Here is a 26,567-nt window from a genome sequence, read left to right on the forward strand (position 1 = left end):
AGGAGAGATTAAAAAGACTGGGACTTTTCAGCTTGGAAAAGAGACAACTAAGGGGGGATATGATAGAGTTGTATAAAATCATGACTGGTGTGGAGAAATTGAATAAGGAAGTATTATTTACTCCTTCACATAACTAATGAACCAGGGATCACCCAGCCAGCAGGTTTAAAACAAACAAAAGGAAGTATTTCTTCACACAACACATAGTCAACATGTGGAATTCTTTGCCAGGGGATGTTGTGAAGGCGAAAAGTTTAATGGAGTTCAAAAAAGAACTAGATAAGTTCATGGAGGATAGGTCCATCAATACTCATATCAATAGTCATTAGCCAAATGGTCAGGGATACAACCCCATGCTCTGGGTGTCCCAAGGCTCTGATTACCAGAAGCTGGGAATGGATGACAGGGGATGGATAACTCAATGATTGCCTGTTCTGTTCATTCCTTCTGAAGCACCTGGTATTGACCACTGTCGGAAAACAGGATGCTGGGCTAAATGGACCATTGGTCTGACCTAGTGTGGCCATTCTTATGATCTTTAAGTTTTTCCTTATCTGAGGTTGGAGAGGAAATTCTACTTTGATTATTTATCATTCTCCCCTTCCCCCCCACCCCGCTTTGTTAATTTGCTTATATTGCCTCTGCATTCCTCTAGTGATAACATTTGTTCTGTTTTTGTCAGTTATTTGTGATTAAATTCATGAAATTAGAGTTTTAATCATTAAATTTAAATAAATCCCTGTAATCTGTAGGATATTTAGTTGCCTAGTTGTCTTTTAACTACATAGGAGCTTGGCACTCTCTCTAGTGTTGTTTAAATGGATTCTGACCAGATTTCCTACAAAGAGTTTTTTATACAATGTTTCATTACCTCTTCATTTCTTAGTTGCATGCTGAAATAGACTGAAATGTGTAAACAATGTAGTTTCTTAGGAATGTTTTATTCAATAAATTATTTCTTATGACCAAAACACAATTGTTTACTGTTGAAGACACTGTAAAAAAATATTACTACCTAAAACTTTGTGTTGGTTTAACTTGTATTTTTAAAAGTTATATACCTTTCTTCTAGAGTTTGTTTATTACTACTTGACTACTATGATTCTCTGTGTTTACATGTGTTTGTGTGTGGACACACACACAGTATCACCATTTCTCTAACCATCCTAACTTTGAACTTCACTATTAGTCCAAGGAATACAATTGGTAACGTGTTTGGTCTCTGGAGATGGAAGGATTTTAATAGTGTTACTAGGTGAGCACTCCCTCCTAGTCTACAGAATGGCACTGATTGCAACATTGCAAGTTCCAGGCAATGATAGAGAAACAATTAGGTGAAAATGGCAGTCCCAGACACAACCAAAGTGGAAATATTTGGAGGGAGTATACTGTATTTCATCATTGGTTTTGTCTGGCACTAGCATGTGTATGTGTGTGCATGAAATGTTTTGAGTAAGCTGCCTCAGCTTGTCTTAATGTATCCTTTATCATAAGGATCTTAGTGACAGGATCACTTCTGATAACATAGAAGGAAGCTGTGAAAAAGATTTTGCTTTCTTCTAGATTCTGCAAGTCCCATTGTACGGGAAACAATGTACGTCATTGCAGTTTTTCCTTACCTTCATTTCAAGGATGTTGTGAAGCTTTATTTATTAATGTTTGTAAAATGCTTTGAGATCCTCTGTGGTTGAACGTAGCGGGGAGAGAGACAGTGGATGAAAGTAGTTGTACTCTGCAAGACTCGGCCTACAATCAAAGCTCCACTCATTTGTACCGCTAATATGTTATGCCATTCATTTAGTCCTCTTCCTTTGTTGCATGCTTGGATCTCTATCCAGAATTCTGATGTTTAAACACTGAACATTCTGAGAATTGTCAGAATTAGGCCTCAAGTTTAACATCCCACTGAGCTAGAATGTGAAAGCAGCTCATACCTAACAGCTCTTGTTCCAATCTGTTTTCAGGCTCTGCTTTTCATCCCATTATCAGCTGCTTTTACTTCTCATTTGAAAGGTTATCTTCATAGCCATAAGGACCTTAAGTCTATAATTTTTTTTTTAAAGAAAGTTGAGCTTCTGTAGCACAAGATGGCAGCCACTACAAAGAAGTACCAGCTTGCTGAACTGCTGCCAGGTGGCCCAATTTGAACACATTTTTGAAGGGTTTGTTGTTGTCATATCTGTTGAAAACAGTGACAAACATCTGGCAGGGACAATTTGTTTCACTTTTCCATTCCTTTTGTTTAAAAGTGGGCTTCTACTTCTATGCACACTGCCAGGTTTTTCTTCTACTCTGCTTTTATGGAATAAGCTGACGAGGTGAATTTTACAACCTGACCCAAAGGTGGCAAGGGTAGGACACTTCCAGATCTATTGTGGAACACTACTCCCAAGCTTTGTGCTTGATGTTGTACACTCTACTTATAGTTCTTGACCTTCTTAAAAAAACCCATGTCATCTTGGGAGAGCTAGACAAGCTACTGTCCAGCAAGACACTAGAGTTGCTCAGATGCCTGGAGAATTCACTCAAAAAGCAACTCTGATACCATAGCCCAAGTTCAGCTGCCCAACATGGAAACCAAGGGTTTCCCTCAAGTTATCTTCAGACCCCCAACCCCAGTCAGCAGGATGTGCGCACATACACACACACTCGTCTCTGATGGACTGAATATAACATTTTCCAAGACAAGATCAGAGTTTCCACTGGCTCACCTGAACAGTGAAGAGACTGAAATCTCTCATTCTTAAAGACTCATGAACCCATCAAATATCCAGAGTCCATTATCAGAACTATTCTGAACAGCAAACCAACTAATAAACCTGGATTGCCTTAACCAAATTTTGTACCACCTGCTATGAAGCTGCAGGACTGCCAGGTTGCAACCAAATAGCTTTATCAGAAGCTGGGTCTGTCTCACAAACATATATGAGGCCTGGAGTGTCAGCTAGGCCAACACACAGGGAAACTGTTAGCCAGTTCCTCCCTGCACCTGCAGGCTAGTGAATCAAGGCCACTGGGGTGCCAACTGGCAGTGGCCTGGAGGGAAAGTTTACTCCCCATCACACTCAGTAAGCCTGAAAAGGCACTTCCCATATTGAGCATCCATTAGAAAGGAAATAAAATACTTTGCTTTAGTAGATGGTTCAGGGATTCAGAGTTAGTTTTCATGGTTGAAATCTTCAGTGATGAGATTTCTGTTGCCTTGGTTCAGGAGGGGTTTTTAGAATTCCTGAAACGGATTTCAGGCTCATGCTTGTTTTTAATACTCATATGGTCTTTTATCTGTTCCTTCCTCTGTATGTCTTTCTCTCCCTGCCCAACCTCCCTCAAATGGAGGCTGTAGTTTGTTTTGTTTTTTTCTTTTTTTTACATATTCAAACTGTGAGGGACTCAAATTTATTCTAGCGGTTTTAGAATAACTAACTAGCAATAAAATTAGCCAACACTTCAATTTGTCATTGTCTAAAGGTAAAAATCACTAAGAGTTAGCAGGACAGGATTTAAAAGTAGTCATCAAGTTAATATTCCAAAAACGTATTGCAAGATTAATACTGTACCAACAAAAATTCCAGAATGAAGTCTAACACAATACCACCCCCAAATAACATTTTGAAGATATCCTGTGACACAGGATTTCCATTCATGTTTGTAAGATGTTTCAGATATCCTAAATGGCACACATTATTCTAATAATATTTAAAGATGCAAAAAGGAAATACTACAGTAATATGCAGACAATTTTTGATGTATCCAATTACTATTGTGAAAGATTGAAAAGTCTAATTGGTTTAGCAAGAAGACAGCAGCTCATTGCTCTCTTACAGAAGGCCAGAATTTGGAAGAAGGTCTGTTGTTAAACCCTCAGAATTTGCTGTAGTCTAGGTACACTGCAGAGGTGTCATGATTAATATATGGGGAAGGAGAGCTGATTACTCTTTACAGACTGCCCCATTGACCTGTCACAATTTATTCTTTACAGAGCTTGCAGAAGTGACTTCTATGCATACTGTCCTTTTAGCCTGAGCTCATAGCTTTTCTGTTCTAAGTACAACATGAAAAAGTTGTGTCCTAAAGCACTGATGTACGTGAGGAATCCATAGCTGTCATGACCACTGTGTACTTTCAAGCCTGTAAGATTTATTCTTCAAGGCATTTATTTTTAACAAATGGAAAGAGAGCGAGCGCTTTAAAATCAAAACAAAATAAAAAACAACGCATTTTTAATATTAGAATTACTCAGCATGGATCAAAATAATGGCATTTGCTTTCTTTTGTGAGTGTAGTTAGCATAAAAGCCCAAACTTAACGCTAGTCAGCAGAAATATTGTGAGGCTGAACAAACTGGAGTGTCTCTTATTTCGTTCATTGGACTTCTCTCTCTCACTCAGAGAAAGAGATGTGAGAAGTGATGGGGCTGTTAATCAGAGCTAGTGAGAGAGAGAGAGAACACCAAGCTCGGCTGGAGTGGTAGCTACAATCCAGGCATAGTCTGAAAGGGAGGTGTTCACTGCCTGACTAAGGCTTAGGTAGGGTAATAAATGCTAAAAAACATGTGAAGTGTTATTTGGTGGAAATGTGCCCTGAAGAGTGAAGAATAATAGACTCCCATTTGCTCTGTATCACAATATTTCTGCTTATAAAATATGAAGTCAGAGCTACAGAATCCAAAGTTGTAGAAAAACTGAAACTTCCACAGATATTTCTTACATAATAGCGCTGGTATTTTTTAATTTAAATGACATAATTTTTAATACATACCTATACAACCTTTATTGTAAACTCTAGAGTTTAAACAAGTCACTAGCTTCTGGGTAACTTACATTAGTGAAGCTTCCAGTGGTGTCCCTACATGATTATTTTTATGGGCACTGGCAATAGAGTAGCTTGTACTAAGGAAGAGGGAAGGAGAAAGGACAGGAGGAGGAGTCTGTTTCACAAGCATAGGTCATGTCCCTTTTATAGTTTGTGAATATCCCTTTCTCTTTAATATGAATAGTTTTTCAGATAGTTTAAAACAACCATATAATATCAAAAGTATTTATTTTTAGGTTTTATTTTATCAGTGTATGTAAAGTTTGTCTTTAATTTTAATGTGAAAATAAGAATATGCTAGATATAATAGATACCCATGTGTTTTTTTTCTCTTTTTATTTTAACCAGCCACTTATTCCTAGAAGCCCTACAAGCAGCATTGCTACACCATCCAGCACGATCAGCACACCCACTAAAAGAGACAGTTCAGCACTCCAGGATCTCTACATACCCCCTCCTCCAGCAGAGCCTTATGTTCCCAGGTAAAAAGCCAGTGATGATGTTGCAGGTTCATACAGTTTATGGACAAAGAATGGCACTTGTAAAAGACTGAGCATTCAAACAAGTTTAAGACAATAGTTAAAGAAAAGAAAAATGATTACACTTGTTAAAAGTACGTATTCATGTATATGGATTGGAGGACGAGGCCTCCGATATTTACCCATAGAGTTTGACTAGTTGTTAGAAATATAAGAGTGACTACACTGGATCAGACCCATGATCTGTTTGGTCCAGCATTGTGCCCCCTGCAGTGGTCCACACCATTTGTTTCAGAAAGAGGTGCAAGACCCCCAGAGTAGGTAGATGTGGGCTAATCTACCCCATGATGGTGTCATCCTAATCCCTAGTAATGAAAGATTGTCTTGAACCTTGAAGCAAAAGTAGAAAGACACTTTGTGTCTGTGATGTCCACCACCTTGGCCAATGACAGGGATTGAACTGGAACACTCCATAGCTAAAAATGTGAATTTCTATAGCTTGAGCTAAAGGGAGAGGCTCTTCCTGCAATAGATTGCTACTTTTCTACAGCCAGGGTAATTCCTTTTTTAGTTACGTTTTATATAACATCATTGGAGCAAATTGCTAGGACAATATTTGAGGTATGACTTACATTCTATATTTTGTAGCTACCCAATTGTTCCATAAATATATATGCCACTCTGAGCTGAAACAGCCACCTTCATCACTGTCCCTTCAAGTCTCCATCTGTCCTCCTCTGTGTCACAGAACCTTTTCCTTCTGACTGAGCTGAAGTTAGGAGTCAGAAGAGGAGCAGCAGGTTCATCCTTCGGTTTATCACACTGTCCTATTACCACTCATCCAATTCAGTGTGCTACCGCAGTATACCCTGTTATTCCTCTCCAATAATCCTATATGGACATTAAAGCATATAAATACATTTGTAAAATATGCATTGTAAGCCATACAGATACCTTAAAATACACAGTGAGAATAGCAATAGAACATAATTCAGAGTAACAGATTTTTCTTAAAATGTTTTGGTATTAGTGTGTATAGAACATTATATGACCAAATAGTGATTAAAAAGCCTTTTTTCCTAGCAGTCTTTTGTTACATTTACTGGGCTTTGTTGGGAGAGCAATGTGCATATTTCCTTAGGGGTGATTAGAGTCACTCAACAGTGACTCTTCCAGCCAGTTGATAAGATGTGTTGCCTGATGCTGACAAGGCTTTCTTATGGGTTATCCCAGGGTGAGGTGAATGGCAACTTAAACTGGCCGGGGGATAGAATGGTGCATTTATGAGAAACCCTTTATTCTTCAGAGATACTGAAAACCTTCTGAGTCAGAATACTGAATGTCTTGTTCATGGTTTTGATGATGTCACAATTCTTCTATGAAGCCCTGAATTGAATCTTGTAATTCATTCCTGGTCACTCCATTGTCTTACCTAGTCTATCATTCACTTTTAGAAAAAATGCTATGTGCTGCCACTTTATGTAGTATGCAGCATAGCTAGCTCCTGCTTAAACAATTATTCCAATCTGTGTCTTTAAAAAATGACAGACAGTACAGGTAGTTTCTCATTAAGGATTTTTTCTTCTAATTTGTTTGAAATGCCCATAGGGAATAAACATGTCATTAATTCATCTTGTCACCATATCTCTATGCAAGTGCTACAGAAAGAACATTGTGCCCTCAGAAAAATTATCTTCAGGCCTCAAAGATTTAATTCTAAACACTTTAGGCTAAAAGAAAAGCAGTCAGAGTTCTTCAGGTTTCTCTTTAGATGTAAACCTTACAGTTATAGACTATCAATCTTTTATCTTTGAAACTGAAGCTAAAATATGTTTCTGGGCTCAGAGAAGTAAGGCCTATAAACTGCTTATCATACATCTAGCTCTGTTTCTTTTACTATGTTATTTTTATTAAATGAGAAAATAAATTGGTTTTGCACAGCATTTTTAATGTGCAATCCTACTTCAACAGCTGATAACCCATCTATCACAGAAGTTGTGATGTTTAAAATTCATCCTTTATATGATTTATTCTAGACATAAAAAAAAAAATCATGGTAGTGTTGGTGTGTGAACCGACACTAATGAAATACTATATCAATTACTTATCAGTTCAATGCACCTAAAAAACTAAGCTTATTGCATGATTAAGCTGTGCATTTCTGTAATCTTTTTGTCAGCTTAATCCTATTGAACTGTATTTCACTTCACAAACCCATCACATAATATATTGCATAATATGACTTGATTGAAAGATGTGTTCTGGCATTTTAGCAGACTTTTGTCTATAATTATATGTATTTATGCATCTCTTTATTTTTATTTTGTGTACCATCAAATAGCTTGGTGCCGCTCTCCTGGGTTGCTGTTACTGTTTGCATTCTTAGTTGACTACAACAAAAGCAATAATTCTTTTGCTACTGAAAAATAATAGGGATTCACTGCTTCAATGTATAGTATATATCTCTGTAGCCATACCACCGTGGGGTCTGACTATATCCACAAACAGCAGAGACAAGAGTTACCAGTGAAACTAGAGAATGTTTAGTTGGAACAGTACTGGGGCTTATCTTCTTTGTGGTTCAGTCATTTAGAATTTATATATTCTATTTGAACAGAGTTACCCATCCAACATATTTTCATAGGCCCAGTTAGCCAATACTTATATATATTTCTCTCACACCAAATGCAGTGAAGCAAAATTTTGGCATAAACATCTGAGGTTCATATTCAGCAGTTGGGTGTCAGTATGTAACAAATTATGGCAGCAAACAGAGTCACTAGCTGAACTGCGCATGTGAGGCATGAGAGTTAGAAATGAGGAACTTCAGCTCCAAAAACTTGAGCTTAAGGTGATTCCTTTTGTGATCCCAGACTCTTTACAATGCCTGCAAAGAAGCTATAAACTCTACCACAACTAACTGAAACGATTCTTCTTTATAGTAGAGGTCTTTGTTTTTGGAGCTAAAGAGACTACATACATTTCCCAAAGAAAGAATGTGTGAAGTTTGCTATTCTTTTGACTACTGTATATAAGGGTGGGGTATACTGTGTATAAGGGTGGGGCTTAGCTGTCTTAGATGGGTTTAGGACTTCTGGTGTCATTTTACCTCATCCTCTGATTACCCAGGACTTCGTCATAAGTAGGGATAGAATGTGGGTTTATGAACTCCAGAAACAATCTTTTCATCACTCAAGCTAAGGAGTTCATGGAGTACTTGGTGGCTATCGATACATTAATATACCATCACATCTCAAAAACTAAACAGGATCTGGTCTGGTCAGTTTTTTGAAGGGTGACTTTGAAGGACAATCTGAGGCATGCAGGAGAAGCTGTCAGTGACCCAGTAAGTGGCACACTTCTCTCGGATTCTGTATACTTAATCAATGTTTATTTACAACATAAAGTCATCTATTCATGACGCCAGGAGCCTTGACACATTAAAAATTGATTATAAAAGAATAAAGCAAGCATCATCTCCTAATCTGAAAACAGAAAATGCTAGTTTAAAAAAAATCCAAATAGTAGTTTACCGTGCAGAACATCTAAGCCCTCATTGTCCACCTCCCTTCTCAAAAGACCAAGAATGATAGATGGGCTTTGCAACATATCCAGAATTCAGGCTATTTTTAAGACTAGGAAGGAGTAAATTCAGGTTGCAATTGAAGTGAATTACCAGAGATATATGGAACAGCTTGCATAGTACTGCAGCCCCCAAAGATCATGGCTCTAGTCAATATGACCTATTTCTTGATCATATAAATATTGATATGCGCCCACACTCTTAAAAATATGTTCATGACAAAAAAAAAGTCCTATCTCGATTCATTCAAAATCTCTCTCATTTACTACAGGGATGAAAAGGGAAATCTTCCATGTGATGATATTGGCAGACATATAGTGGGCAAGCCAGTTCATAAGGGTTCCGAATCTCCAAATTCATTTCTTGACCAGGAATATCGGAAGCGCTTTAATGTGGTTGAAGAAGATGCAGTCTTATACTGCTATGAATATGAGAAAGGAAGAACAGGCGGCTCTGGGAGGAGAGAGAGCACTCCAACGTACGGTATGGCATTGTTCTAATAAGGATAATCCAAATCCCCTTGTTTAGTTTTAGTAAATTTGTTGGTTTATGTTTCTTTTTGAAACAGAAAACATGTGCATATCCATCTGATTTTCTATGAATTTTATTACGGAAAGATCTCAGGCTAAAAGCTTTTGATATCGTGTATCAAAAAACCCTACTGAATGACTTAAGGCATAAAAAGTGGGAGATTAGTCCAATACCTTATTCTTTATGATGATTGTCAAACAATTTTTCTGAGGTTAATATATTGTTCCAGCATGCAGGTACTCAGTATTCCTCTACACTCTATGAATATGTCTATCTAGTAATGAGAAAGGGTTGGTGAGGTAACATCTTTTATTGGACCAACTTCTGTTGGCAAAAGAGACAAGCTCATCTTCAGGTCTTGATGTGAAGCTGGGACCAATATGGTTACAACAACACTTCATCTAGTAATATGGAGTGTGCAAACAGGTGTGTGTGTGTATACACAACACTATTGCGCTCTGCTGGATCGAATTTCAGACCTGTTCATGTCTCCCTCTAGTGGCTGGCCCAAAGAAGATATAGGGCGGGACTTCCAAAGAAATACCAATTGGAGTTGATCACCTAACACCCTTAGTCTCCTTTGAAAACCCCGGCTATAATCCGTAGAGCTATCACACTATTGGAGCTTCTGCATTAGTTGAAGTAGTACATTTTCACAGCTTTGGAACAGAAGAACTTTGGTTTTGTTCCTGCTGAAAATTGAGAAGTTGCCATGGCGTGGAAAGAAGTTAGGAGGGAGTCCCCAGGTATCATATAGGGCCATACACTTTCTGTTTTAGGTCCAACTGAGGCATCTATTTGTGACATTTTCCTCACTGCCCAAATTCAGACAGGGCTTACACCAGTGGGGTTTTCACCACTACAATGTAGTGATGAAGCAAATTGAGCCATTTCAGAGACAAATTAGTTTGTACCCACTCCCTCACATATATGCTATCACTCTCATACCTTTACTTTGTCAAAAGAGGAATTCAACTAAGTTTTGTCTGTCTCCAAAAAATAATCAGAATGTAATGAGCATAACTGCTGTGTAGAGAATCAGACTGCCCTTAACAAGATGTTTTGATGGCTGTTGTCATAAACATACAGCTAAGGGTAGCATAAAATCCCTCCTTTACTTGTAAAGGGTTAATCAGTTCCATTAACCTAGTTAACACCTGACCAGAAGGACCAATGGGGAAAGAAGATACTTTCAAATCTGGGTGGGGGGAAGGTTTTTGTTTGGGCTTTTGTTGTTCTCTCCGGAGACAAAGAGAGAGACCAAACAAGTAATCCAGCTCCTACTGAATGATACATCTAAAATTACAGAAATAGTGAGTAATAGAAAGGAAATGCATTAGAGCAGTGGTTCTCAAAGCCAGTCCGCCGCTTGTTCAGGGAAAGCTCCGGCGCACTGAACCGGTTTATTTACCTGCTGCGTCTGCAGGTTCGGCCGATCGCGGTTCCCACTGGCCGCGGTTCGCCATTCCAGGCCAATGGGGGCTGCTGGAAGCGGTGGCCAGCATGTACCTTGACCTGCGCTGCTTCCTGCAGCCCCCATTGGTCTGGAGCGGCAAATCGCGGCCCATGGGAACCACGATCGGCCGAACCTGCGGACGCAGCAGGTAAACAAACTGGTCTGGCGTGAAAGGGGCTTTCCCTGAAAAATCGGCGGACCGGCTTTGAGAAGCACTGCGTTAGAGTATCTTCTGTTTTCCCTATGCTAAGAGGAAGGTTTATTCCTGTTTTTTTGTAACTTTAAAGTTTTGCCTAGAGGGGAATCCTCTGTATTTTAAATCTTACTACCCTGTAAAATTACCTTACATCCTGATTTTACAGAGGTGTTTCTTTTACTTTTTTTTTCTTTACAATAAAAGTTCTGTTTTAAGAATCTGATTGGGTTTTTTAGTGTCCTAAAAACCCAAGGGTCTGGTCTGTGCTCACGTTGTTTACTCTCAAGCCTCCCCAGGAAAGGGGGTGAAGGGGATTGGGGGGATAATTTGGGGAAACAGGAACTTCAAGTGGTCCTTTTCCTAAATCTTTGTCTAACTCACTTGGTGGTGGCAGCGATACCGTTCTAAGAACAAGGAAGAATTTGTGCCTTGGGGAAGTTTTTAACCTAAGCTGGTAGAAATAAGCTTAGGGGGTCTTTGATGTGTGTCCCCACATCTGTACCCTCGAGTTCAAAGTAGGGAGGGAACCCTGACAGCTGCAATTTTAGCTGAGCACATTATTGAATACTGTTCAATGCATTTGCTGTTCTATTTTAATTATTAAGTTTAATGTAAGCTGCATGTTGGCATAACTATGGTATCCTTGACACCACCTTCCTTTTGAGCAAAAGACAAAATAGAATTAATTTATCACAATACACAGATTCGGTACACCATACTGAGGCCTTGATTGCAGCCAAGCTTTTGAAATCCTTTGAGAGAGAAGGTACAAACTGATCTCAAGCTGTATAAAATATTCTCAGGACTTGGTGTAATACACATACAGAATATTAAAGGATGCATTTTCATGAAGATGCATCTGTTTGCAGAGTGTGCCTTTTAAAAAGATAAGAGTGGAGGAGACGAGCCCTGGAGCATCCTTAAAGACAGTTATTGTCAGTTTTATCCCAGCCCTCACTTTATTTTTTTTAAAGGAAAGAGTCAAAACAAGGAGAAGCAAGTGATTGTTCTCTATATATAAAATAAAAATTGTCGGGTGGGGTAGTCTAGGATCCCTCCGAATTTCTTTTTCAAAGCAGTAATAATTCCCACCTGCTTGCTGCTCCTGTAACTGAGGGACCAATATCATTTATAGCAGTTATAGCAGCCAAAGGGAATGTTGGCAGCATGAAGCGTAAGGACCTTTAAAACCTAAACTGCTTAGCAAAAATACCATATGAATGTTTGTGTGGCTCCAGTCTACTGGAGCAACACACATGTTGCAGCATTAATTTTTTTAAAAAGTATACGTTGGGTGACCATTGCGTTGAATGTGTTTAACCACCCAACAGTGGATGTAAGGTGCAGATATTTGAATGATGCTGTGAATGCAGGGAGTGGCATTTATTCTGTCATGTTCCGCTGACCCTATCATTATTGCCTCTGATTTTATTTCCCTCTGTTCTTTCATGGGGGTGAATGAGCATGGCCCTTAGTGTTTTGAGAATAATAATTTCCTCTGTAGTAAGTAAAACGTGTGACAATACAGTACTTTGCAATTCCTCTGTAGCTCCATTCATTCACTTTATTTAAAAAGAAAACTTTCCAATATGATCCCAGATATATAAGAATTATTTCATGGGTGCATTGGTTTCAGAGAATACTTTTCTAAACTAAGCTGATCAGACAGAGAAATGCTATCATTGAGATATATTTGTGTGCACCAGATTTTTGCTCTTCACAAATTCTACTTATTTTTGAGTGTTTGTCAACAATTTTCCCCAAAATGCTGAAACAAACTACATTTCCACGTACATGTTGATGCTTAATTTTTTATTCTACTGAAAAGAATTGTCACTATATTTTAAGGGTCAAAGCCCTACAAACACTTATGCATGTATTTAACTTTAAGCATAAGAATAGTTCACAGAGCATTTGCAGGATTCAGGCCTAAATGATTAAAGCTTCTTCTCACTTATTTCCCCTCCACCTGCCCTAAGCCAGTTATTATTAAGATCAGTGTCAAAATAAAATGTAAAGGAGTACTTGTGGCACTTTAGAGACTAACCAATTTATTTGAGCATAAGCTTTTGTGAGCTACAGCTCACTTCATCAGATGCATACTTTGGAAACATTTGCACAGTATGCATCCGATGAAGTGAGCTGTAGCTCACGAAGGCTTATGCTCAAATAAATTGGTTAGTCTCTAAGGTGCCACAAGTACTCCTTTTCTTTTTGCGAATACAGACTAACACGGCTGTTACTCTGAAACCTGTCAAAATAAAATGTAGTTCAAATACATTCTCCATCTAAAATAGCCTCTAGAAAGACTGTAGGTGAATTTTCTATGTATCTCAAATCAGTAATTGGTGTTGATTATCAAATTCTCTAGTATGCTGGCCTGAACCACATGAACATTATTTTCTCTCAAAGACTGAATATATTGTAGCTAGCCTACACTGGCCCAAAGGAGCAGACTACAGAGATTATTCTTTGCCCTTGGCATTCTTACTTAGAATTAGATTGTTGTTGCAGTGGGACAACTCCATGTTATTTTAGATAAAAACAGGCATATGCATATTTTCTTATGGTGTTTCTAACATGGGTGGAGGGGAAAGTAGCGCTCATTGTTTTGTTAAGGTGTTGTCTTAGCTAGAGAATTATAGTTCATTTTCTAATCATAATGTGATTATACTCTTATGAAAAAAGCCCAACATCTGTATATCATTAAAAGAAACTGGGGTAATAACTTTTCACTTCACTTCTCTATTGACCATTGTATTAGCTCAGAAAGGTAGTTATGTTGCCTTTTAACTGAGCTATGTTGCCCGACTGTGCCCTCTTCTAAGTCAGATGCTTAAATTGCTATTTATACCTATGCATCATAATGAATGGGTATGTACTACAGTGTCTTGCTACTGGGTATCGCTTTTGTGAGGCTGGTGCAATACCTCTTCTTGGTTCAAAATATCACAGCAAATAAATCCTTCTGCAAAATTCTCATCATCCCTCTAATTTTGAACTATGTGCACATTTTCTGTTACATCTCACATGGCTCTCTAAAATATTCAGGGCATTACATCAACTTAGTTACAGCTATTAAAATTGGATGTTTCATTTATTATAATTTCAGAGTGCAGTCACATCCTGAGCTGCATTAGAATGCCACAGCACTAGAGTAGAGATGGCCAAAGTTCAGGTGCATAGAAACACTGGGATGCTTAAAGATCTGCCCGGGGTCCATTATTATGCTGCATGATACTTTTCCAAGTTTCCACTCTAAGAACTGAGCTATAAATATGTGGATCATAGTTAGCACTGGGAAACAGTGGGGTTATTTAATCCTTCTATAGAGCCTTTCATCTTTGTAAGTTGGTTTTATTTTAATTTGTTTTTCTTGTGTACACCATACTGTTCAATCCCTTCAGAGTTTATTAGTTAAAATGTACTTATTTTTTAAGTGTATTGAAGTTCCAGTCACTCAAATGCCTCCAAAGCTTTCCACACGTACTTTATCAACACAGGGTTTATATGTGGCATATGAACATGACATGGTAATTTCACAGAAATGTGTAAACCAAAACAATTTGTTTTGTTTTGTGGTGAATTACTGGTGCATGCCAAATGGAGTTGGAGAGTCCAGAGCATTAATTATTTTCAGCACAAGCTCATAATCAGTAATATGATAAAATCATTTTTAAATGCCTTTGGGCCTGCTGCTTCAGTTGAGATCAAAAAGACTTAGCTATTATTCAGGAATGAGGGAATTGTTTTTTTGACAATTTTAAAGGATAGATTTCTGACTGGTTCTCTATTACTGACTGGCAGCTACCATACAGTTATTGCTAATTGACCTCTGAGAGCTTCAGCTTACATCCCAAATTAGAAGTTTCCTTGAGAATGTTCTTTAGAGGAAGTAGATGTAAAGGATCCATGTGAATTGAAGAGGAGATTGGCAGAGTAGGAAGATGAATGAAATTTGCTATCATGGGAAGGAGATAATTTAGGCAATCCAATGGATAGTTCATTTATGAATAAATATGGAGCTTTAGAAATCAGTATCTAGAGAAAACATTTGTTATGAATGTGGACCTTGGTAATGAGCAGACCTACCTGTTTTTTATTACAGCTTTACAAAAAGTCTTGTTGTGATAGATGCAGTATTTTTTGTATAGTGTGGTTTGAGTTCAGTACAGTGCAGCACAGAAGAGAAATGTTTATATTTCCAGAGAATTAACCATGAAAATTCTTAATTGTATCAATATAGGAGGCTAATATAGGCATCAGTTCAACACTAGCCCTATTCAGGAAAGCACTTAAGCATGTGTTTCAGTGAAGCAGTAACTTCAAGGGGATTTAAGCATATGCTTAAAGTTAAGCAGGTACAGTATTTAAACGATTTCCTGAATAGAGATACTTCCCCGATTTGTGCCCATTGACAATACAGAACTTTTTTTAAAGATATTCCTCTATGCTGTCTTATTTATTTTTGAGGATTATAAATAACCCTTGCAGTGTACAAAACGCATAGCGTGATTTTAATAATTCCATACATGACATACTTGAATAGCTTGACAGACATGCTTGAATATTTGTTTTCGGTATAACTGTGTGATAAATGAAGTGTGTGTGTATGTGAGGGAGAGGGTGAGGGGGTAGCTCCCTTTGATGGACACCCACCCAGCCAGTTAGCTGTAAAATCCCTCTTGGTAGCTGTTCTCTACTTGCTTTACCTGTAAAGGGTTAAAAAGTCCCCCAGGTAAAGAAAAAAAAATGTGGGCACCTGACCAAAAGAGCCAATGGGAAGGCTAGAACTTTTTAGAATTGGGAAAGAAACTTTCCCTTTGCCTGTTGTTTTCTCTGGGCTGAAGAGGCGGGCAGCAGGGATGCTGTGTAAAGTTTGAACCAGATATGAAAACTATCAGATCATATCTAGAACTACTTTTAACAACCCAAATATATAAATAATTTAGGAATGTTTAGGAAGATGCAATTAGGTTTATTTTTGTTTATTTTTTAAGGCTTGTGGACTCCTCTGTGCTAACCCCAGATGCTTTTGTTTGCTTATAAACTTTAAGCTAACCCCCAAGAAAGCTATTTTGGGTGCTTAATTTTTAGAATTGCTCTTTTAAAATCTAGCAAAAGCTTAAGTTCCAGATGTATTTTCTTCCTTTTTGTTTTTAATAAAATTTACCTTTTTTAAGAACAGGATTGGATTTTTGGTGTCCTAAGAGGTTTGTGCATGTTGTTTGATTAGCTGGTAGGAACAGCTAATTTTCTTGTTTTCTTTCTCAGCTCTTTCCGGGATGTGGGGGTGAAAGGGCTTGAGGGTAGCCCACAGGAAGGAATTCCCAAGTGCTCCTTCTTGGGTCCAAGGGTTTTTTTTTCATTTAGGTAGTGGCAGCGTTTACCAAGCCAAGGTCAGAGAAAAGCTGTAATGTTGGGAGTTTAATACAAGCCTGGAGTGGCAAGTATTAATTTTTAAAATCCTTGTGGGTCCTCACCTTCTGTACTCAAAGTGACAGAGTGGGGTTTCAGCCCTGACAAATTGTATATCTTGTCTTCCTATATATTTATTTACAGAAGTCTTTCTAGTAATGTCAATGAATAAAACTTTCCAGGTTATTTTCATTTTAATGTTGCTGTGTTTTGAGACTAAAGTTATATTCATACTGTTATGCATTGTGACTAATGGATTGGTAAGCAAAAGTAAGAATTCATTCTGTTTGTAAAAGGGTTTAAAACGTTTTTGTTTTTGGACTGCCAGATATTGAATTATACGCCATGAGGTCGCATTGCTATCTTGTATCAGTACATTATTTAACTTGTTGAATATTTCAGATCTCCTTAAATAGCTAGTAATTAGGTTGTGCAAAACTCCTTTCCATTGACCAATGTCTGTACTTGTGGAACTTTCTTAAAAGGAGTGACAGTTCACAACATTTTTTGAAAATACCCCCATGGCTCTCAAATTAAAACTTTTAAGTATAATAATTTGATCTGTCTCTTTTCTGTTGTTGTCTTCTAAAATGTGAGTGAATTTTCAAGACTTAATATGCTGTGTTTTGGGGTGGGTGAAATGCTTCACCGAGAGAGGCTACATTTGAGCTTTGAAATAGTTGTTTCCATGCCCATTCAGCCACTGATGTATCTACTAAGACAGACGCAAAGTGGCCATTTGTGGTAATATTTTTGTGATATGGACACAGATCTGATATCAGTTAGTCTGAGACCAAAAGCTCATTTCACATAGGGCATAAAACAATTCTCTCTATATCTCAAATTGTATTACAGAGTAATTAACAGATGCTAAGTGGAAATGACTTGGAAGCCTTTATGTGCTTGGAAGAAGCTCCTTCTAAACCTTGAGTTTTAAGTCTGATGTTACTGAGAGGGATTTTTTCTCTGTTAGTGGGGTTATTTCCTAACATTTTTGAAAAATTCCATGGAATACTTAACTTCCACTTAGACCATTAACAATAATGGACTGAATGAATTTGTGTTTTAACCTCTTGTCCAGAGGATATACTGGATCTATTCCCATAAATAATTAGCCTTGTAGGATTAACATACATATTAACACTTCATTCAAAATATTTTGAGTTATACAAGACATTGTAAGAAGGTGGCATGACACCATTTTTTCTCTGTTTTAGGCAAACTAAGACCTATCTCTATGCCAGTGGAATATAACTGGGTAGGGGATTATGAAGATCCCAATAAGATAAAAAGAGATAGTAGGAGAGGTAAGTGACCTGGGACACTAATATTGTGCAATGCTGTGTGTTTTTCTTAGCATCACTTAAACTGTAAGGAGCTTTCCTTAAGTCAAGACCTCATTTGGTTCCTCCCTTAACATGTGGATTTCTGTTAACATAATCTTGGAGTGTTCCCATTTTTCATTATGTATACTTTATTTTTGCTCATCCCCATGTTCTCCGTATAAGGCCTGAGGAAGCTACACAGCAGAGGGGTACCAATTCAGTTTGGCCGTGTTTCATTATATTGACATTGCATTATTTGAACATAGTGCCATCTGATTCTCTTTTAGAAATTGGCCCCAAAATTCCATAAAATGATAGTTAATTCGTTTTACTGTTATGATACACAATTAATGTGGATATTTTAAATCCACTTAGCTTGATGGATTGTTATTTTTGGCTGGAAAACATCCCAGGGGGAGCTAGGAGGGCTCAGCTAGAAACTGGTCGGAGATGAAATGTTCCCAGATAAAAGGTTCAGCTGCAGAATTCCACTGTGCCTCCATCCAATACATTCACAGACTTTAAGGCCAGAAGGGACAATCAGAACATCTAGTCTGACTGTCTGTATAACAGGCCATAGAATTTCACCCAGTTGCCCATATATTGAGCCCAAGGCAAAACAAATTTAAAACATGCCCATTGCTGAATGTTTTTATCACAGTAGGACCCAGAGACTGCATTGTGCTAAGCACTATACCAATACATGAAGACATGGTCCCAACCCAGAGAAGCATACTATCTAGGGAAGTGGTTCTCAACTGTGGTCCACTGCTTGTTCAGGGAAAGCCCCTGGTGGGCCTGGCCGGTTTGTTTACCTGCCACGTCCGCAGGTTCAGCCAATCGCGGTTCCCACTGGCCACGGTTCGCTGCTCCAGGCCAATGGGGGCTGCAGGAAGTGATGTGGGCTGAGGGATGTGCTGGCCGCCCTTCCTGCAGCCCCCATTGGCCTGGGGTGGCAAACCGCAGCCAGTGGGACCCGCGATCGGCCAAACCTGCGGACGCGGCAGGTAAACAAACCGACCAATGTTTTAACAAACTGTTCTTACCCCATCATTGTTTTATGTTCACATCTTGTAATTTGAAGTTCTGAGGCTGTAGTATTGCTAACTCTTAAACCTCAATGATACACTAATAAAAAAAATGGATATAGCTTACTGTATGCAGCAAAAGACCACTAGCTTAGTTTGTCTTACCACTACAAAAAGGAATTATTTGTATTGTGGTGGTGTTTAGTATTCAAGGATCAGAAGCCTATGCTTGGTGCACACACAATTAAAAAGCTGTCCCTATCCTAAGAAGCTTGCTGTCCAAATGTAAGATGAAACTCAACAAATGGCTAGAAACCAGAGGGAGAACAAGGTAAAGTGAAATAGTCAATGCAAAATATACACCACCATATTCATCTGTGATCTATTTTCATTAAGGGTATTGTTCTAAGAACAAGACTGCAGATGTCATAATAAAGTAATAGCTGTGTATTTGGGAGAAGAGGGCAAGTGATTTTTTTTCTAGTTTCTTTGACATGAATCTTGACATGAATCCTTGTCCATCCCAAAAGAACTATTGCTATGTTAATATATTCACAACATACAAATAATTTTTGGAATACATTTTGTTTTATGAGGCAGAGCTAAAGACTTCAAAAATGACAGTAAACCTTAGCAACAGTAAAGTGCAGTATATTTAGGAAGAAGTAGTGGCATTTATTAAATGATTTGCAATTCAGTCTTTTATTACTTTTTCAATAGAAAATTCATTACTTCGCTATATGAGCAATGAGAAAATAGCTCAAGATGACTATATGTTTCAAAGGAACAGCAAAAAGGATACAGGGAAAAAATCCAAAAAGAAAGGAGACAAGAATAGTAGTCCAAGTCATTACTCCTTGCTGCCTAGTTTACAAATGGATTCATTAAGACAAGAAGTCATTGGTACACCTGGGCCAGACACCACCTACTACCATGTGAGTAAAAATAACAAGATGCATGATGATGATGGGAGACCGGCTTGTGACTTTTTAATATTGCTTATTGCACCCTTTTCTGTTTGATCCTATTTCAGTTGTTACAGTTCTCACTATAATTGTGCCCTCTTCCCCGCATCTTTTGGAATTCTGATTTTAATCTTACAGACTGGGGAATGGATATATCTACAACTGTGTTTAAAATCAACTCATGATCCTAAAGGGGATTATGTTTGAAATAGTGTTTTACATCTTTATCTTGCCAGCCTTTGCGTAAGGATCTCATCTGATCATCATTCAAGTATATATTTAACTGTGATTTCATATGTCAGATATCATTAGGCATATTACTATGTCTATGATTGATATGACCTGGAAAGGATTGATAAAATAGTGGGAAAAACTGAGGGTTTTTTTTTTTTATTTTTGATTAAGAAGAATCCTAAAGTCTGTAGCTGCTTTTAGCATATAGCCCTCAGTAACTCAAGTGACGCTGAAAGAGAAGAGTGTTGAATTTGATGTGGGATGTCAGATAAATCAGTAACTTCTAGGTATGTCCAAAAATGAAGTATTTGTTAGAAAATAGGAAGATGTTTTGGACCTGCTATCATTTTTCCACCCACAATAACTACTAAATATTAAATGTTTAGGTCTTAATACAGAGTAGAGGAACATAATATACCTCCACCAAAAGTGAAACTTGATCAGCAATTAATCTCATACCATGGGATTTTCTTCTTGTTTCATACATTCGTTTGAAGTGTATTACTGCTAATAATTCATTTGAGTACATTTAAAGGAGGAAAACAAATGTATTCACAACTTTTTTATTTTTGAGCTAAATAGCTGTGTTCTCCGGGTGGAAGGAGCATAGCAAAAATAAACTGCTTAGGCTTACTGTATTCCTCCAAAGGAGAAGCAAATAAGTTCTACAGCAGGGTTATCAAACTAATTGCTGTTATTTTCATATATCAGGAAAAGAGCCATAATCTAGAATGTCAGTATGCATGGGATCTGTTGTTGTGGCTTGATCCCAATTTCTGCTGTGATGGTGTGTGTTCACAGCAGATGGAGCTCCACTGAGACTAGTAGGAAACAGGTGCTCTGTTCTCCTCTTATAGCACACTGGGCCAGATCCTCAGCAGTTGTCAGTTGATATAGTTTAATTGAAGTCAATGGTGCAACAATGATTTACATCATCTGATCATCTGGCCCATTAATTTTAATACTTCCTTTGATGCTACTGTGTATACAAGTCTGATCATTTTCAAGAAAGGTCTTATAGATGTGGTACAGTAGAGCTACTCATGGTTCACTTTAATTAACAGGATCCACAGGAGCAATGAATGTGCTTTCCTGGTATGTTAATCCACATGCAGTTGGTGTTTTGCCTTATCTCATGCTAACATCTTGCAGTGTCACCTTTAGAGCAATACACATTAAGTCCATAAACTGTCATCTCTGAGTAATCAATGAAAGTAGAAACAAATGATTCATCTAACGGGTTGTGAAGTCAGATTGCTTTATTGCACTCTTCTATGTACGTAAATTTTATAAATTGTATCCCCTTCCTCATGTCTGCAGCCAGTGCTAGCAGAAATATAAATCAAGCCAAGAAACCTTAAAATCAAATGTATTGAAAATTGGGAAGTTCGAAGTTGCAATTTTTCTGTCTTTACAAGTGTAATGAATTTTCAGCACCTCTTCTTATGTTCTTCTTATAATGCGCATTTTTTTCTGCATTCACCACTTTTCTCCATTTGATGCTCTCCTTTCTTTATATACATATTTTAAGTGTGGGTCTCTTTTGAAAAATGCTATTTTGGGGTTCCATGATTGTTGTCTATCAGTTTGCTTAGTTTCCAAAAATGTGTTTTTTCTGGCTGTAGCACCAAAATTTGCTTAGTTTCCAAAATCCATTTGCTTAGTTTCCATATCCAATTTGCTTAGTTTCCAAAAATGTGTTTTTTCTGTCTGTAGCACCACAAACTCTACCAAAATTTGAAAATGAATCTAAAGTCTTTATTGCTTATGTATAATTGCCAGAAAGGATACCTATGTAGTGCCATTAGCCTTCAGGGAGATTGTACATGTCTGTCAAAAAAAGAAGAGACAGGACTGAGATATAGTAAACACAAGGGGAGTTGTTTATTCAGAATGCTAGAAACACGTAGACCCTGTGTCTCCTTGGTGTTCCAGCTCTGAGATGGAGGAAAACAGCGTAAGCTGCACCTTGTTACCACACAGTACGGTCTATCTCAGGGGTGGGCAAACTTTTTGGCGTGAGGGCCACATCTGGGTATAGAAATTGTATGGCGGGCCATGAATGCTCACAAAATTGGGGTTGGGGTGCGGGGATGGGGTGAGGGCTCTGGCTAGGAGTGCAGGCTCCAGGGTGGGGCCAGAAATGAGGAGTGCAGCATGCAGGAGGGGGCTCGAGGCTGGGGCAGGTGGGGGCGGGGGAAGGAGGAGGGCTCCAGCTGGAGGTGCAGACTCTGGGGTGGGGCTGGGGATGATGGGTTTGGGGTACAGTAGGGTGCTCTGGCCTGGGACGAAGGGGTTCAGAGGGCAGGAGGGGGATCAGGGCTGGGGCAGGGAGTTGGGACATGGGGGTGGTGGCTCGGGGTGCACTTACCTCAAGCAGCTCCTGGAAGCAGCGGCATGTCCCCCCTCCGGCTCCTACATGGAAGTGCAGCCAGGCGGCTCTGCTCCATATGCTGCCCTGCCCCAAGCACCGCCTCCACAGCTCCCATTGCCAGGAACCGTGGCCAATGGGAGCTTCAGGGACGGTGCCTGCGGACAGGGCAGCGTGCAGCAAAGCCGCCTGGCTGCACCTCCGTGTAGGAGCCGGAGGGGGGTCATGCCACTGCTTCTGGGAGCCACACGGAGTGGCCCCCGACCCTGCTCTCCAGCTGGAGCGTCGGAGTGGGGCAAGCCCACCCCAGACCCTGCTCCACAGCGGGAGCTCGAGGTCCAGATTAAAATGGCTGGTGGGCCAGATGCGGCCCATGGGCCATAGTTTGGCCACTTCTGGTCTATCTGTTTTTCATTAAGCAATTGTGAAATAGAGTGCTTGACGTCCTACATAAGTAAGGGTGTAATGTGGCTTCCAGAATCTGTTACTAGCAGTGAAGCTGAGAAGGAAAGAGACAAACATGGAATCCTTCACACAACACCATCTTTGGTGTTGCTTTGTAGAGAGGAGCTGCACTTTGAAGACATTGAAAATTCTGTGTATTAAATGGTAGGCCCTGAAAATTGTACTAGTAATGTAGGTACAACAGAGGAAATATTGGCAGAAGAGTAAAATGGAAATCTCTTCAGAGGAATAAAATTTTATAAATACTTTTAGGTCATAGTTCTGAAAATATTGTTTATGATTACAGCATTGTCTGTTATACTGCTTAATTAAACTAAGGTGATAAACTTGCTTCTTCACTCATAATTGTGTGGTTTCAATTAGCATTTTCCTTAAATACTTAGATTTTGCCACTTCTTACTTATACTGAGGGTATGTATGAAAGTAATAGCTGTCTTGAAAGCTGGCAAAACTTTTGCTTTCTAGTTCCTGAAGAAAATAATGGGCATGAAGTCCATACTGTACAAGAAGTTATGTGTATGTGTGCATGCATGCATGTGGGTGCACATGTACATTTTAAGGACAAATACTTTTAAAACATTGCATGATAAACAATAGACCATATGTCCTCAAATGGTTGTGATGGGCTGTGTCACAGAAACCCCCTTGGGACTGCCACCTGATGTGCTGAGGCTACCTCTAAGCCTGTTTTCCCTGGCAGCTTGGGATTTCAGTACATTGCCTGGTTGTGCCAGACACGCTAGCCTGCACAAACACAGACCCAGGTGTGAACCACGTCCCACAAAAGCTGCAGGCTTGACTGAAACCAGCTTAAGAAGTGCTCCTGTCTCCAAGACCCAGATACCGAGTTCCCAATGGAATCCAAACCCCAAATAAATCCGTTTTACTCTATATAAAGCTTATACAGGGTAAACTCATAAATTGTTCGTCTTCTATAACACTGATAGAGAAATATGCACAGCTGTTTGCTCCCCCCAGGAATTAATTACTTGCTCTGGGTTAATTAATAAGTAAAAAGTGATTTTGTTAAATATAAAAAGTAGGATTTAAGTGGTTCCAAGTAATAACAGACAGAACAAAGTAAATTACCAAGCAAAATAGAACAAAAACACGCAAATCTAAGCCTAATACAGTAGAAAACTAAATGCAGGTAAATCTCACCCTCAGAGATGTTCCAATAAGCTTCTTTGACAGACTAGACTCCTTCCTAGTCTGGGTCCAGCAATCACTCACACCCCCGTAGTTACTGACCTTTGTTCCAGTTTCTTTCAGGCATCTCTTTGGGGTGGAGAGGCTATCTCTTGAGCCAGCTGATGACAAAATGGAGGGGTTTCCCAGGGCCTTATATAGTCTTTCTTTTGTAGGTGGAAACCCCTTGGGTTCTCCTGTGCAGAATCACAGCTACAAGATGAAGATTTGGAGTCACATGGGCAAGTCACATGTCCATGCATGACTCAGTTCTTTACAGGCCGATGTCATTGTTTACATGTTAGTTTGAATGTTCCCAGGAAAGCTCAGATGTGGATTGGCATCTCTCAAGGTCTGTTGTTAGCTAAGTACTCCCAATTACTTGAATAACCCCTTAACACTATGTTGACCAAATCTGCTTTATGTGTTACCTAAAGCAAACACTTTAAATACAAGCATAGAGTGAACGCTCAGAACTTCAGATATAAAAATGATACATGCATATGAATAGGATGAATACATTCAGTAGAACATAACATTTGCAAAGATATGGTACATATCTAGCATAACACATATTCCAGTTGTGTCATATTTACACTCATAAGCATATTTCTATAAAGGTGCAACGTCACAATGGTGATCTGTGAACCATCAGTTATCTACAGAGTACTTGATTCATAGATTTTTAAGAGCAAAAATCGACCATTGTGATCATTTACTCTGACCTCCTCATAACACATGCAATTGGACTTTCATGAATTAATTCTTGCTTCAAGTCCAATAATTTTGATTGTCTAAAAGATATGCTCCAGTTCAAAGATCAAGTCTTGATTTAGAAATTTCCAGTGATGGAGAATCCACCACAACTCATGATAAGTTGTTCCAAAGGTTAATTATTACATCCACTTAAAATGTTGTGCCTTATTTCTAGTCTGAATATTATCTGTGCCTTATTTCTAGCTTCAACTTCCAGACATTGGACCTAGTTATACCTTTGTCTACTAGATTGAAGAGCCTTCTATTATCAGATTTCTGTTCCCCAAGTAGGTACTTATCAAGTCACACCTTAACCTTCTCTCTGATAAACTAAACAGATTGAGTTCTTCTGGTTTCTCATTATAAGGCATGTTTTCTATTCCTTTAATCATTCACATGACTCTTCTCTGAACCCTGTCAATTTGTCAGCATCCTTCTTGAAGTGTGGACACCAAAACTGGATAGAGTATTTCAGTAGCAGTCACACGTGCCAAATACAAAGGTAATATAATTCCCTACTCCTGCTTGAGAGTCCCTATTTATGCATCCAAGGATTACATTAGCGCAGTGGTTCTCAACCTATTTACCATTGTGGGCTGCATCCAATACTACTTGTATGGCCCCAAGGATGTCACATGGGCTGCAGTGTGCTGATTGGGCTGCAAGTGGGCTGCAGGTTGAGAATCACTGCATTTTGGCCATGCATCACATTGGAAGCATGTTCAGCTGATTACCCACCATGACTCCCAAATCTGCTTCCCAGGATAGAATCCCCCATCTTGTAAGTATGGTCTGCATTGTTTATTCCTAGATGTATGACCTTATATATGGGTGTATCGAAACAGGTTTTTTTATTGCACTTAGCTTACCAAGTGATCCAAATCACTCTGTATCACTAATCTATCCTTATTATTTGCCACTCCCCAATTTTTATGTCGTCTGGAAACTATCTCAGTGATGACTGTATGTTTATTTATAGGTCATTGATAAGTGTCACATAACATAGGATCCCTAGAAATCCATGCAGTCATTCCTCACTTACAGTTACATTTTGAGACCTATTAGTTAGCCAGTGTTTAATCCATTTAATATGTGCTGTGTTCATTTTGTATGTTGCTGGTTATTCACAGATAGAGCCAGCTGGTTCTATGGCACTGGCTCTATCATTTTGCTTTTAGCTGGTTCTGTACATGTCTCTTCAAGAAAAAAAAATGCATGACAAAAAAACCTACATTGACAAATTGGATTATTGCCTACATAAATTATACACTACTGTCCTGTAAATAAAGCTGGTAATAGTAATTAGCAATGTTCATTATAATTCAAAAGCACATAACTACCATTTATGTGTTAAAATAAAATAAAAATATCAACCCATTATCTCCTGAAATGTGATCCAATTCAAAAGAGATTTGTTATCACACAGACACTAAAAATTAATGATTTGTTCTGAGTTAATAACCTGAGGCCTTTAAAAGCATGGTAGTCTGTGAATTGTATTATTCTGTTGTTGTTTTTTATTTATTTTACTTTATCAGAACAGTGACATTACCAAATCCTTAAAACAGTTTAAGATTTGTAATTGATTTACCATGGCAACAATGTCTGCTCAGGAAACATGTTAAAGAGTTATGGCTTTGAAAATTAAATAGTTGTTAATTATATCCACTAAATGTGTTGAACTGTTACATCAGTATACACATGTTCTTTAACAAAATGTGAAAGCAAACTAGTATACATTTTAGTCTCCAAAGGTGATT

At 38.5% G+C, this 26,567-nt stretch overlaps 1 protein-coding gene across 12 annotated transcripts in view; it reads left to right on the top strand.

Moving 5' to 3' along the window:
- CNKSR2 (connector enhancer of kinase suppressor of Ras 2) overlaps positions 1-26,567 on the top strand; it is a 369,205-nt gene that overhangs the window by 215,638 nt on the left and 127,000 nt on the right. For all 12 annotated transcript variants that reach the window (XR_012160437.1, XR_012160435.1, XR_012160434.1 and 9 more), the window contains 4 exons: positions 5,161-5,294; positions 9,146-9,357; positions 17,693-17,782; positions 19,549-19,763. Coding sequence is in view for 9 of the 12 variants with exons in the window: in XM_073357190.1 (XP_073213291.1) it covers positions 5,161-5,294; positions 9,146-9,357; positions 17,693-17,782; positions 19,549-19,763 (651 nt within the window). In the remaining 3 variants the exon portion in view is untranslated. The remainder of the gene's footprint in view (positions 1-5,160; positions 5,295-9,145; positions 9,358-17,692; positions 17,783-19,548; positions 19,764-26,567) is intronic.

This window comes from Lepidochelys kempii, chromosome 1, assembly GCF_965140265.1.
Source record: "Lepidochelys kempii isolate rLepKem1 chromosome 1, rLepKem1.hap2, whole genome shotgun sequence".
NCBI lineage: Eukaryota > Metazoa > Chordata > Testudines > Cheloniidae > Lepidochelys > Lepidochelys kempii.